Here is a 13,834-nt window from a genome sequence, read left to right on the forward strand (position 1 = left end):
CTCTAACTCTAGTGTGGCTGGCTTCCTTCTAGCCCTTTCTCCATACTGCACTAAGACTGATCTTCCATAAATGAAATCACTGTATTATTCCCCAATTCTTTTCAGTGGTCTCCTTCACTGTCTTCAGCGGAAGAGAGTGAGTGGGGCCAGTGGTATGACAACCAAGAAAGAGTCTCCTAGAAGTCAGTGTAACAGATCACCCCCAAATTTGGTAGTTTGAAATAACAGCCATTTATTATTTCTCATGAGTTCACAGGTAAGCAGGACCAGTCTCCTGAGCTTGGCAGAGCTTATTTCTGTGTCTACAGACAGCTAGTAGGGTGGATGGGCTGGTGTAGGATTGGCCTTGGCAGGGATAACTCATTTCTCTCCCTTACATCTTTCTTTCCCCCCAGCATCCTAGCCTGCTCATAGTACTGGCAGGGATGAAGAGAGGAAGCAGAAACACTCAGGCACTTTTTCTAAGCTTTGCCGCATCAAGCTTGTTCTTATCTAATTGACCAAAGCAAGGCACATGACTGAGCTCCGAGCAGTACCAAAGGGCATGGATACAAGAGAGGCTTGAACCATTGGGGCCATTCCTTCAGCTTCTCACACCAAAAGACAAGAAGAAAGTTGGGATGGGTGGCACCTGGCTGGCTCAGTCATTAGAGCATGTGACTCTTGATATTGGAGTCATGAGTTTAAGCCCAATGTTGAGTGTGGAGATTACTTAAAAAATAATAAATTATAAAGCCCTTAAAAAAAAAAAAAGGTTGGGATGGGAACAGGTTATTGGATTAGTAATGAAGAGGTCATGAGGAGCCTTAGCCAGAACTGATTTGAATAAAGTATTGTTGAGGTCGAAGCTTGATTCCAGTTAGTTGGTGAATGAATAGAAATTGAGGAAGAAGAGACACTAAAAATATGTGGTAAAAGGCAGAGCATAGGCACAGAGGGCAATTATAGTGGTTGTTTGGTGTAAAGAAAGGTTCCACTTGCCCTCCTTCCCTCCTGGAAAAACTGGAGGAGATTTGTAGGCTGAGGGAAAGAGCTGGAAAATGAAGAGTTAAAAATAATGTGAGTGATGCCAGTGATGTCTGTTTTGAAGCAATCAGAGACCAACTTTTTAATATATTGAATTTATTTTATTATCTTTCTTCATTGTTCCAGTCTGAATGAAATATCTTTATTTTGAAAATAAAATTTAGTGTGCTTTATTTGTTTTAAAACAACATTTTTTTCTGCCTAAATAAGTTTCAGAACATTTGGAAAATACTACAGTCTATTGTAGAAGGAAAAAATGACCTCGTATCTGTGGATACACACTTTGTTTCTTCTTTTACAAAATCTGGATTACATTCAAAATACCGTTTTTATGTGTAACACTTTAACCTTAGCTATGGGTTTTTATATACAGAAGATTAAAGTTACAGTTGTCAAATCAAATGCTTAATAAAACCTGCCTTAATTCTCCAGTTCAAGGAAATGATTTCTTTTCCTGACACGTCCACTGACCTACAGACAAATATTAACACGGTGCATATAAAGGGCTCTTAATTGGACTAAAGGAGGCTGGATTTTAAGGACAATCTTAAGCATTTTTATTTTCCTATTTTTTAAACTGAATACAAGCATGACAACCAAATACAGTGTGTGAGCTTTGATTAGATCCTGGGTGGGCAGAGAAACAGATACAGAGAACATTTAGGGAACAGTTAGGAAAACTTGAATATGGACAGAGGAGGAGTGTTACAAAGTAAGAAGAGGAAAAAAGACAGGGAGATTAAGGGAGAAGAAGGCAGAGGAGGGAGAGTTTGGGGAGGTGGACTCCAAAGTAACTGTTTGCACCAGGTCTGCCCTTCACCTGGCCCTGGACACCAAGTGGAACGCCAGAGAGATCTGTGCCCTTGGAAACCCTTAATCACCTGTTCCTTCTCCACAGGAAAACAGCTACTACCTTTTTGTGTTTTAATTCAGTGTTTTGAACTGCAAGTTTACTTCTCAAGTAAGATTCTATGTGTAAGTGAGGAAATCACATAGAATTTAGACATTTTCTTTGGTACTTTGGTCAGTCTATATAGTTATTTTGAAAATCTCCTTGATGTTTACAGCTTCTTGACAACGTTATCTTTTTTTCTTAGGTGATTAGGGGGACCTGGCTGCACTTTGCTTGGAAGTAACATTGGGAGTAATAGGCCTAGGTACATATAGACTTGAAATTAAGCTCCATGTAAATTAAGAGATCACTCCCTCATTTCCTCCCACCCACCTCTGCTTCCAGTGTCCTGAGTTAAAAGCGCTAATGCTTCATTCTCTTTCTGTTCAACAGGCCGCTTCCTTGGGACTACTACAGTTTCCTATCCTTAATGCTTCTGTGGATGAAAACTGCCAGAACATAACATATAAGGTCGGCTCTGTGTTCTGCCAAGTTCTTGCAAATACAGAAAATAGTGCAGATGTACTTGTAGGTTAGAAAATCTTTTGTACCTCAAATAGTGATTTTTTTTTTTTAGACTAGATTAAAGGTATGGGATAAAAATATTGAACCAAGGTACAATTTCTTGCTGTTGTTAATGGTTTTCTTGGTTAATTAGGATACTGCTCAGGGGCGCCTGGGTGGCTCAGTCAGTTAAGTGGCCGACTTCGGCTCAGGTCATGATCTCACGGTCTGTGTATTCAAACACAAAGACCATTGGAGGTTTGGAGGACCATTTTTAAGCCCGTTTGGTTTATTGCTTAAAATAATGGAAATAAATGGCTGTCAGGCAATGGATTAGGTTAACCATTGTGCATACCCTCCTCTCAGAGAAATAACCTCTCTCAAAATGGAGTTCTTGCAGTTTTTAAAACCAGAATAATTTAAACAGAAATAGGAAAAGTAATGACAGTATGGATTCCATTTGAGTGAACTCTTGTGTTTGGACTGAAGATTTATTGAAACTGAGAACACTTTTGGAGATGCTGATCCTTATTTATAGTTCTCATTAGAAACATACAACCTGGTAGTGAGCTTAGCTATGTTAACTGGTTGGATTTAAAATCTTCCCATATGGGGGTGCCTGGGTGGCTTAGTCGGTTAAGCATCCGACTTTTGTTTAGGTCATGATCTCGCGGTTTGTGGGTTCGAGCCCCACGTCGGGCTCTGTGCTGACTGCCAGTTCAGAGCCTGGAGCCTGTTTCTGAGTCTGTATCTCCCTCTCTCTCTGACCCTCCCCTGCTCACGCTGTCTCTCTCTCTCCTAGAAATAAACAAAAATATAAAAAAAATAAAATAAATAAAATAAAATCTTCCCATATGATATGATTCATATATATGATTAATACAATTTCCTGATTGAGTATATACTTGTTGCAAAAAAAATTCAGACAAGAATCTTTATCTTCAGTCCCATGTAACCATCTTTATCTTCAATCCCGTGACCCCAAATAATTTACTGTTTTTATGAAGATGGGCATCCTTCCAGGATTTTATTTTCACGTACTTTAAAAAAAAAATCATGTGTATTTATATGTATTGTCTTAATAACTTAAAGTTTTTAAAACTTATTTCTTTCTCATTTAATATTTAATGGACATTATTACGTCAATAAATATGATTTTGTTATTTGTTTAACCAGTGGCTTATTATTGATACACATTTTGATTGCAGTTTCTCAGACTTAGTCTGAATTCACTATCCCTGTGTATCTCTTTATACTTCTGTATTTATCTCCTAAACACAAAGTTATATAAATGTTGGTATATATTGATAAATATTCCCCAGAAAATCTTATATACCCACCAGCTTATACATCCACTAGTAATGTATAGAAATAGCTGCTGCCCTATATTCTTACCAATAAGACATTATCTTTTGCAAAATTCCTTTTAAAATTCTTTAAAACTTATTTAAATCATCACCAATCTGGTAGAAACAGTTTGTGGTTGCTGTTTTTATAAGACAGTGAAGATTGTTCTCTTCTTTTCTGTTAACTTATGAAAAGGCTTACTGTATACTTTTTTTTTAGGCTTCTCACAACATTGGTATTGCAATGGATACTGAACAGGGGCTGATTGTCCCTAATGTGAAAAACGTTCAGATCTGCTCTATATTTGAGATCGCCGCCGAGCTAAACCGCCTTCAGAAATTGGGCTCTGCAGGTCAGCTCAGCACCACCGAGCTTACAGGAGGAACATTTACTCTTTCCAACATTGGATCAGTGAGTAATAGAAATGTTCACATTCATAAACCGTAACTTACAGTTTCTGATCATATATTCAGTGAAAAATATTTCATTTGCCATTTGTTCCTCAAATGCTTAATTTTTCTACTCTTTCTTTTTACTTTTTTTTCTTTAGATTGGTGGTACCTATGCCAAACCAGTGATACTGCCACCCGAAGTAGCAATTGGGGCTCTCGGAACAATTAAGGTGTGTTTATTAAATGACTGGCAAAAGAGTTTTAGCAAATTGGGAGAGTAAACACAAAAGAGTGACATTTCTGAGGTTTTCCCCTGGCTTTGTAGGTCTGAGTCTAACATTTGGCTCAGTAAGCCAATTAATTCTTCCTAAGAGGTAGTCCTGCAATTGTAGTATCTGCCTTTATGTATAATATGGTGGTGATCTGGATTCTTCTGTGTGGATCAACCATCATGGTTTATGCCAGGCACTGATGAGAGTCTTTCTGGATTACTACAAATATAGCTAATCTGCTTCTATCAAAATACCTTTATTTCCCAATACCAAAGATAATAATAGGCCAGTACAAATGATTGTTTATAACACAGTGAGACACCATTTAGAGCATTTTGCTCACACTTCACTCTGTTCAAGAACCGTTGAGAGTACTAGTTAAAAATGCAATATTCTTGGCGCACCTGGGTGGCTCCCCAAGTTAAGCGTCTTGACTCTTAGTTTTGGCTCAGGTTGTGATCTCATTGTTTGTGGGTTGATCCCCACGTCGGGACCTGTGCTGACAGTGTGGAGCCTGCTTGAATTCTCTCTGTCTGTCTCTCTTTCCCTCTCTCTCTCATTCTCCCAAAATAAATAAAGTTTTAAAAGAAAATGCAGTATTCTTGGCCTTGGGGACAGAGCTTCCAAAACTTAACACTTTAAATAAGAACTCAGGTGAGGGGCACCTGGGTGGCTTAGTCAGTTGAGCGTCCGACTTTCGCTTGGGTCATGATCTCACGGTTTGTGGGTTCGAGCCCCGCGTCGGGCTCTGTGCTGACTGCCAGCTCAGAGCCTGGAGCCTGTTTCAGAGTCTGTCACTCCCTCTCTCTCTGATCCTCCCCTGCTCACGCTGTCTCTCTCTCTCCTAGAAATAAAAAAAAAATAAAAATTAAAAAAAAAAAAGAACTCAGGTGGTTCCAACCTGAGTGACCTGAAGCCATATTTTAGGAGACACTGACTTAGAATAAAGAACTAGCGTTCCAAGAAACATAAATATGAGCCTTACCCTCATCAGATCAATAACTTTTCAGTGTTAAGAATTCTCTTTCAAAAATGGGATATAGGGGCGCCTGGGTGGCTCAGTTGGTTAAGCATCCAACTTCGGCTCAGGTCATGATCTCATGGTNTCAAATATCTTTAAATTTAAACAAGAATATTTTCTTCTTTTTTTTAATGTTCACTTATTTTTTTTGAGAGAAAGAAAGAGAGACTGAGAGAGCACATGAGCAGGGGAGGGCAGAAACAGAGAGAGGAAGAGAGAGAGTCCCAAGCAGGCTCCATGCTGCCAGCCCAGAGCCTGACATGGAGCTGGATCCCACAAACTGTGAGATCATGACCTGAGCCGAAATCAAGAGTTGGTCACTTAACCAACTGAGCCACCCAGGCACCCCGCATTCAGCCTTTGATTTGTTTTCTTTCTTTCTTTCTTTTTTTTAATGTTTTATTTATTTCTGAGAGAGAGAGTGAGACAGTGTGAGCAGGGGAGGGTCAGAGAGAGAGGGAGACACAGAATCCGAAACAGGCTTCAGGCTCTGAGCTGTCAGCACAGAGCTCGACGCGGGGCTCAAACCCACGAACTGTGAGATCATGACCTGAGCCGAAGTCAGATGCTTAACCAACTGAGCCACCCAGGCGCCCCCTTTGATTTGTTTTCTTGCAGATAATACTTTAGCTGGTATGTTACTCCCTTTTCCTAGCATCTACTTTTCCTTCTGGCACATGGAGGAGTTAGGGAAAAAGGACCCTAAAACCCATAGTGAGACTCTGTTCTTTGCAAATCAGGTATGTCTCTGAATATAATTTCCCTGTCACCCATTCTCCACCCAGCAAGAATTCAGCATTTGAATCTCTCAGAATTCTTTTTTTTTTTTAATGTTTTATTTATTTCTGAGAGAGAGAGAGACAGTGTGAGCAGGGGAGGGTCAGAGAGAGAGGGAGACACAGAATCCAAAACAGTCTCCAGGCTCTGAGCTGGGTGTGAGCACAGAGCCCAACGTGGGGCCCAAACCCACAAACTGTGAGATCACGACCTGAGCCAAAGTCAGACACTTAGCTGACTGAGCCACCCAGGCGCCCCTGAATCTCTCAGAATTCTGACTTCCTGCAGTTTGCAAGCCATCATACCTATCTGACAAAGTTTTGTTTTTTCTTTTCCTTAAAGAGATGTATTTTCTTCTGGATTGTGTGTGTGTACACACACACACATAATTATGGTAAGATCTACAAAACATAAATTTATCATTTTAATGTGTACAGTTCAGTGGCAGTAAGTACATTCACGTGTTTACACCGTCACCACCATCCATCTCCTGAAGTTCTTCATTGGCCCAACAAACTCTGATGTATACATCACCTTTTGTTTATCTGTTGTTCATCTCTAATGAGTATTTGGGTTGTTTTCCTTCTTTGGCTATTGTGAATAGGGCAGCTATGAACATTGGTGTACAGAAATCTGTTCAATAGATGTATTTTTACCAAATCATTGTACCCGTGATTTCATCAAGCTATGAAAAATAGTTCTTGGAGTGTAAGTCTTCTAATATTGGTTGGTAGGAACAAATAGTGTGTATTTAATTCCTTTCTTTCATTGTGTCGTCTCTCCTTTGCCATTCCCTGTTTTCACTATAAATTTTGACCTTCTCGTTGCTAAGTGGTCTAAGTGACTAAAACCCCCACATAACTCAGTTCCCAGTCCTTGTCCTTGACCTGTTGGCTGCACCGGAGTCAGTTGAGCACCCCCCCCTCCCCACTGTGGAAAACATCTTTCACTGTGACATGAACAATACCTGCTCTTGTGGCTTTCCTTCTGCCTACTGCTTATTACCTCCGAGGCTCCTTTGCTCAAACTTCCCTATCTCCCAATCTGTAAGCTTTGGGGTATTTCAGGGCCCCCTTCTGGCCGTTTTCTTCATCTGATCCCACCTTATAGCTTTAAGTACCATTTATATACTGATGACACTCAAGCTTATCTCTCTCCTTTGATCTGCAAATCCATGTATCCTGGTTGGATATTAATTAGGCATCTTAAATTTCCTGTTCCTTTCCTCACCATTCCCACCCTTAAAACTTACCTCCCCTATCAGTAAATGACCATTCTGCTTGGAAACCGTGAAGAGCTTCTCACCTCACTCAGGATCAGAGCCAAAGTAGCTGCAGTGGCCTGTGTGGCCCTCCACTGGTGCTACTCAGTGTGATCAGGGACCCGTGTGGGGCCATGATTGTATCCAGACTGTGAGATTAGTACAGAAAGGGAGAGTAGCGCTTAGACGCTCTCACAGAAGTTTGACAGGTGATTTTAGGTCTATTGAATCTAATAAGACGTTAGGGCTTATGATTTATATATCTTTTTAATTTTCTTTCTGTAATTTACGTTAGATATATTTTTAAAAATAACTTGCAGTGGATTAGAAATTTTATTTAATTTATCTTTTTATTTATTTTTGAGAGAGAGAGAGACAGAGACAGAGTACAAGTTGGGGAGGGGCAGAGAGAGAGGGAGACACAGAATCTGAAGCAGGCTGTAGGCTCCAAGCTGTCAGCACAGAGTCCAACTCAGGGCTCGAACCCGTGAACCACGAGATATTGACCTGAACCAAAGTCGTACGCCCAACTGACTTAGCCACCCAGATGCACCTGGCTTAGAAATTTTAAAAAAACAACAATAGGTCATTTACCAAAACAGACTGAGAAGCATTGCTCTTGACAATGTGCCTCACCTTCTTTCTGTCCCATCTGTGACCTCATCTCCCACCTCTCACCCTGCCTCTCCATCAGCCGCCCTGCCTACTTTGCTGTTCCTCCAACACTTCAAAGTCATGTTTCCTCTCTGTCTCTCTTGGAGGACCCATCTGGCTTGTTTCCTCACCACCTTCAGTGAGGAAATGTTGGTGAGGCTTTCCCTGCTCACACTGTCAAACAAAAAATGCTGCCTACATCTAGCCACTGCCTACATTCTCTCCCCTTTCCACATGGCTTTATTTTTTCCTTTGTACTTTTCGCTGTCTAACATGCTATATATTTTCTTATTTATGTCAACTGTCTCTCTTTCTCCATTAAAATGGTAGCTCCAGGAAGGCAAGGATTGTTTGTTTTGTTCTCTGGTTTAGCCCGAGTCAAGAAAAGTACCCTGACATATAGTAGCTGCTCAATAAATATTTGTTTTAACAAAATTGAAATCTGAAGTGAGATTTACTGTATGTATGGAAATTGTACAGAGGACAGGAAGTACCTTGGAGAAACTGAAAACCTTGAGGCAAATACAAAGATGGGAAAAATTTCCAAGTCACTTGGGATGCCCCTTTCTTCTCTATCACAGGAAGGGGGGTTGCCTAATCCTTCACCATGGCTGTTGCTAGACCTTGCACTTGGAGCAAGTGAAGGTTGACTCTGTTCTTTGCCTTATTTCTAGGCCCTTCCCCGATTTAACCAGAAAGGAGAAGTGTATAAGGCACAGATAATGAACGTGAGCTGGTCAGCTGATCACAGAATTATCGATGGTGCTACAATGTCACGCTTCTCTAATTTGTGGAAATCCTACTTAGAGAACCCAGCTTTTATGCTCCTAGATCTGAAATGAAGACTATAAGGCGTCACTAAACTTTTTCAGCTTCCAGAGAACATGTAGAGCGTAGTTGCGCAGCACACGTTCTTCATCACAATCTGTATTATTAATGATTTGTATTGTGTGATTAAGGTTCCAAGGCGCAATATTTATCTCTGTTCTGTTAGACTCTTTACAGAAAATAAATAATGGTGTAATAGTTCTCCTGGGGCTGTCACATTTTATAGGTCATAGCATGACTTCTTATTATGGTGCTGAGGTCTTTGTGTCCATGGACTGAAACTAGCAAGATTTATAACAACAAAATTAATGTTACTAAAAGGCAGATTGCCATATCTAGTATTTACCCTATTTTTTTCTTTTCCTTGTTTTAATTTTAGACCTTTAATGAAACTTTTCAATTACATAGTTGGGAAATGGAATTTATACGCAAAAGTGTCTTCCATTTCCCCACAATAATGCTAACTGTTGTATAAAATAAGTGCAATTATACTTAATCTTTTAAGATATCCACAGTTATGTTGCTCTGTAGAGATTATCTGTAAATGTCTTGTTTATATAAACTAATATCTTTTAAAAGAGAAAATTATAAGCTAATCTTAAAAATGCCCAATTATAGGGGTGCTTGGCTGGCTCAGTCAGAAAAGCATGTGACTCTTGATCTTGAAGTCATGAGTTCAAGCCCCAACTTGGGTGTAGAACTTATTTAAAAGAAGAAAAAAAAAATGGGGCGCCTGGGTGGCTTAGTCGGTTAAGCGTCCGACTTTCGCTTAGGTCATGATCTCGCGGTTCGTGGGTTCGAGCCCCGCGTCGGGCTCTGTGCTGACTGCCAGCTCAGAGCCTGGAGCCTGTTTCAGTCTGTGACTCCCTCTCTCTTTGACCCTCCCCTGCTCACGCTGTCTCTCTCTCTCCTAGAAATAAATAAAAATATTTAAAAAAAAAAAAAAAAAAGAAAAAAAAAAAGCCCAGTTATAGTTTTATAACCAGTAAGGCCATCAAAAGTGTTTGTCTAAAATAAATACACTTTTAGAATTTTGGTAACTTTTTGGTGTTTTGTTAGGAAAAAATCTTCACCTCTGCAAACTTGCCTCATGTAAGAAAAGTGCTTTAAATGTAGCAGCCGCTGACATTGTCTTACATTTAGAAGTCCATTGCCTTTTAACTATTTTTTATCTTTCTTGTCTTCAGCTAACACATAGAATAGAATAAGAAATTAAGATGTATTCCATTCTCCATATCCTAAGAAGGAATGTGCATAAGAGGAGAGAGAAGAGTCTAATGGGTAATTATAGACATTAAAATAATCTCATATAAATATGAAGATATCATCATCATTTTGTAAGAGCCCCGCTTTAATCAGAAATAGCATCAAAATGAATATAATCCAACGTTTTGATTTGCATTCAGAAATCCAGTTTGCTTCTAATGTTGTGTAATTGACTACTGTATGTTCAAGTGAAATTTTGTGAGGAAAAAAAGTTGTTTTAAATCTACTTGATTTTTTTTCAAGATGAAAATTGTGTAAATTAGAAAATAATGGATCAAATGAATGCTATTATTTTTTAAATTTAGGAAGTACAAAGAATCACAAGGAAAATAAAATCATCCAGGATCATACCACTATTAACATTTTGATCAAGGTATCTGTATACATAGCTCTTCTTTTTATAAAAATCAGATCGTGCTTTATCTACTATTTTATAATTTGATTTTTTAATTTAACATTATATTACAAGTAATTTGACATGTCAATAAACAACTCTACATTATCATACTTTTAAATGGCTGCATAATATTCTGTTGTATTTGTTATACATTTGATATTAAACGTCTACTGTGTACTAAGCATGGTGCTAAGCACTGGCCTCCCCTCATGGCCCCACCTCCATCAGGTTTACAGTCTAGCAGAGGAGGCAGGTGTTAAATAATTTTAAAAGTAAGGGGTGCCTGGGTGGCTCAGTTGGTTAAGCATCCAACTTCGGCTCAGGTCATGATCTCATGGTTCGTGGGTTCAAGCTCTGCACTGGGCTCTGTGCTGACAGCTAGCTCAGAGTCTGGAGCCTGTTTCGTATTCTGTGTCTCCCCTTATCTCTGACCCTCCCCTGTTCACACTGTCTCTCTCTCTCTCTCTCAGAAATAAATAAAAACTATCCAAAAAATGGCATAATTAAAAAAAGGTTAAAATATCATTACGTGTCTAACTGGGGAAAAACCAGGGTGCTAGGAGGGCATCTAATACATGCTGCTAATCCTGTCTGGGAGGGTTAGGAGAGGAGGCACCAAGGGCACCTGGGTGGCTCAGTCGGTTAAGTGTCCGGCTTCAGCTCAGGTCATGATCTCACGGTTCGTGGGTTTGAGCCCTGTGTCGGGCTCTGTGCTAACAGCTAGCTCAGAGCCTAGAGCCTGTTTTGGATTCTGTATCTCCCTCTCTCTCTGACCCTCCCCTGCTCACGCTGTCTCTCTCTCTCTCTCTGAAGTAAATAAAACATTAAAAAAAAAGGAGAGGAGGTACCATAATTTAACCAATTCCCTGTTAATGGCATTTGCAGACTTCTAAGAACTGTATGATCCGTTGTCTCTTAAAGAAGATTCCCCAAAGCTACACTAGACACTGCCCCTTACCTCCCATTGACTATAACTTAGTCATGAGGCCACACCTAGCTGCAAAGGAAGCTGGGAAATGAGAGGGCATGTGCTTAATATGAGAGGGCATGTGCTAAATATTGTGTTACTCAGGGTGAAGGAGAGGATGAATACTAGGGATTATTGCCATCTCTGCCACAGAAGATATTTTATCCATTTCTGGTTATAGAAGACCAGAAGATACATAACAATTTTTTAATGTCCCATAGCCACTAATGTGCAAACTGAGGCTCAACCCATGTGAGCCCACTTGCTAGTCTATCACATCACATCTTAACACAACTCTGATCAACTTCTCTGACTTAATCTAGTAAGCAACAGACAGTAGTAATGGGTTGAGACCCTATCAAGTGAATTGCCTAACGAAGCCCAGATTTTACATTATCCTTCTTCAGGTCTCTTCTAAGCTGTCTAAGAGAGTTTCCTTTCTCTTGTTTTCTCATCTGTTCTTGTCCCCGGGGACAGGTCACAAGGATCACTATCAAAAAGGTCAAAGATTTGAGGGGGGTAAAAATGCAAGGCCTATTTGTTGCATTCCATTGTTCGAATTTCTCTCCTCTTCAGCATGAACCTGTACTTTTAAAGTGTAACGGTCAGGACTTTTTTTCAATATTAGTGGCAGAAGCCTGATTCTTACTAGGATATATTGCAAAGGGAACTTGATTCATGTAACTGAAATCCTCAGGGGCTTCAGTTTCAGGTATGGCTGGATCCAGGGCCTTAATAAATTCAAGACCATCTCTCTTTTGCTCTGTCTCTGTGTGCCTCTGTCTCTATATCTCTGTCTCTTCACTCTGTAACTCTTGGATCTTTTTTTTGCCTTATGTTGACTTTATTCTCAGGTCAAGCTGTCCCAGCGTGTTGACAAAGATGGCTACAAGTACCCAGACTTACATTCCTTAGAACTCACATTGTTTCCAGTTAAAATCCCAAGGTTTTGATTGGTCTGGCTTGGTTCATGCTTATCAATGTGGACCAGGGAATATAATACCCTGATTGGCCAGGCTTGAATCATAACGGTCACCTATAGAGCCTGGGAATCAGTCAGCCCCATTTAAGCACATCGACTAATAAGAAAGGGGATCTGGAAGAATATCAGGACAGATTAAAAAATAAAAGTCAACCACATAAAGTGAGATGTTGCCTTGGCACCCCACCTCATAGTAAATAATGAATGTTTTCTAAAAGGGCTCTTTAAGACGAGGGGTAGAGAGGAAGCTGAAGAGGCAGAATAGGGAATGGGAGGTAAGTAAGATAATATTAAACTGTCGGTTGTGACTCCAAGATTTTACAGTCTCTCTGACAAAGAATACTTATATTTTCTTCCTAGCTTTAGTTCCATGTTAATGAGAAGTAATGTGATTCTCAAATGTCCAATGATACAGTGTTGACAATTCATCTGATGTCAAAATATGAATCACTAGCTTCAGTAGCTTCTATTCATCTTTCTTAAAAAATTTGCATGCTAATCTATTTTTGCATGAGAATCTGTTCACTAGCTTTGAGGTTTTATGCTTATACTGATATATTAATTATGGCAGAAGGAAAAAGTCGAAGTTACATTTTCCAAGCCCATTTCTATGAAAAACTAAGATTAACAGGACGCTATGGCTTACCATAGGGATACCTATTAAGGAAAAAAGAAAATGCACATTTCAGTTTACCTGACATCCTACGAGAGATCATAGTCTCCAGGTTAAATAGGTTCCTTCCAAATTCTTCAGCAAAAGTCTCACCATTCTTCACAGTGCCTGTGCCAAGTCGTTTCTCTTCATTTAAGCACCTACACAAATGGACCCCCACAGCCCTACTGTATCCAGCGGACAGCTCTTCCTTCTGTCTGCAGAGAACACAGGTGATTCAACCCAGGGATCTTTCATTTCTCCCCTTTTCACCTCAGAATGTCCATATTCTCACACTTTGTTTTTCTTTTTGAGGAAGATGTGATTCTCTATCAGCAGCTTCCTGTTCTCTATTTTAATTCCATTTCTTCCTCCTGATCCTTGTTTTATATTTAATCCCATGGCCCATTTTGATCTTTTAGTCTCTTCCTCACATCTAGAACTGTACCAAATGTACTTCTCCAGCACATTGGTTAAGATTCATTTCCAGTTCCGGGAGGGGGGGATGGGCATAGAGGAGGACACTTATGGGGATGAGCACTGAGTGTTATGTGGAAACTAATTTGACAATAAACTATTTGTAAAAAAAAAAAAAA

General features: G+C 39.7%; 1 protein-coding gene across 2 annotated transcripts in view; it reads left to right on the top strand.

The window, feature by feature from the left end:
- The window catches only part of DBT (dihydrolipoamide branched chain transacylase E2), a 59,027-nt gene that overhangs the window by 41,841 nt on the left and 3,352 nt on the right, over window positions 1-13,834 (top strand). Inside the window, exons 8-11 of one of the 2 annotated variants that reach the window (XM_077746196.1) lie at window positions 2,312-2,389; window positions 3,989-4,180; window positions 4,320-4,391; window positions 8,821-10,749. In XM_077746196.1, the coding sequence (XP_077602322.1) occupies window positions 2,312-2,389; window positions 3,989-4,180; window positions 4,320-4,391; window positions 8,821-8,988 (510 nt within the window). In that variant the 3' untranslated portion in view covers window positions 8,989-10,749. Of the gene's footprint in view, window positions 1-2,311; window positions 2,390-3,988; window positions 4,181-4,319; window positions 4,392-8,820; window positions 10,750-13,834 lie in introns of those variants that run through there. The other variant, XM_077746197.1, reaches the window with a different exon arrangement.

Source organism: Crocuta crocuta, unplaced genomic scaffold, assembly GCF_008692635.1.
Source record: "Crocuta crocuta isolate KB4526 unplaced genomic scaffold, BGI_CrCroc_1.0 scaffold48, whole genome shotgun sequence".
NCBI classification, from domain to species: Eukaryota; Metazoa; Chordata; class Mammalia; order Carnivora; family Hyaenidae; genus Crocuta; species Crocuta crocuta.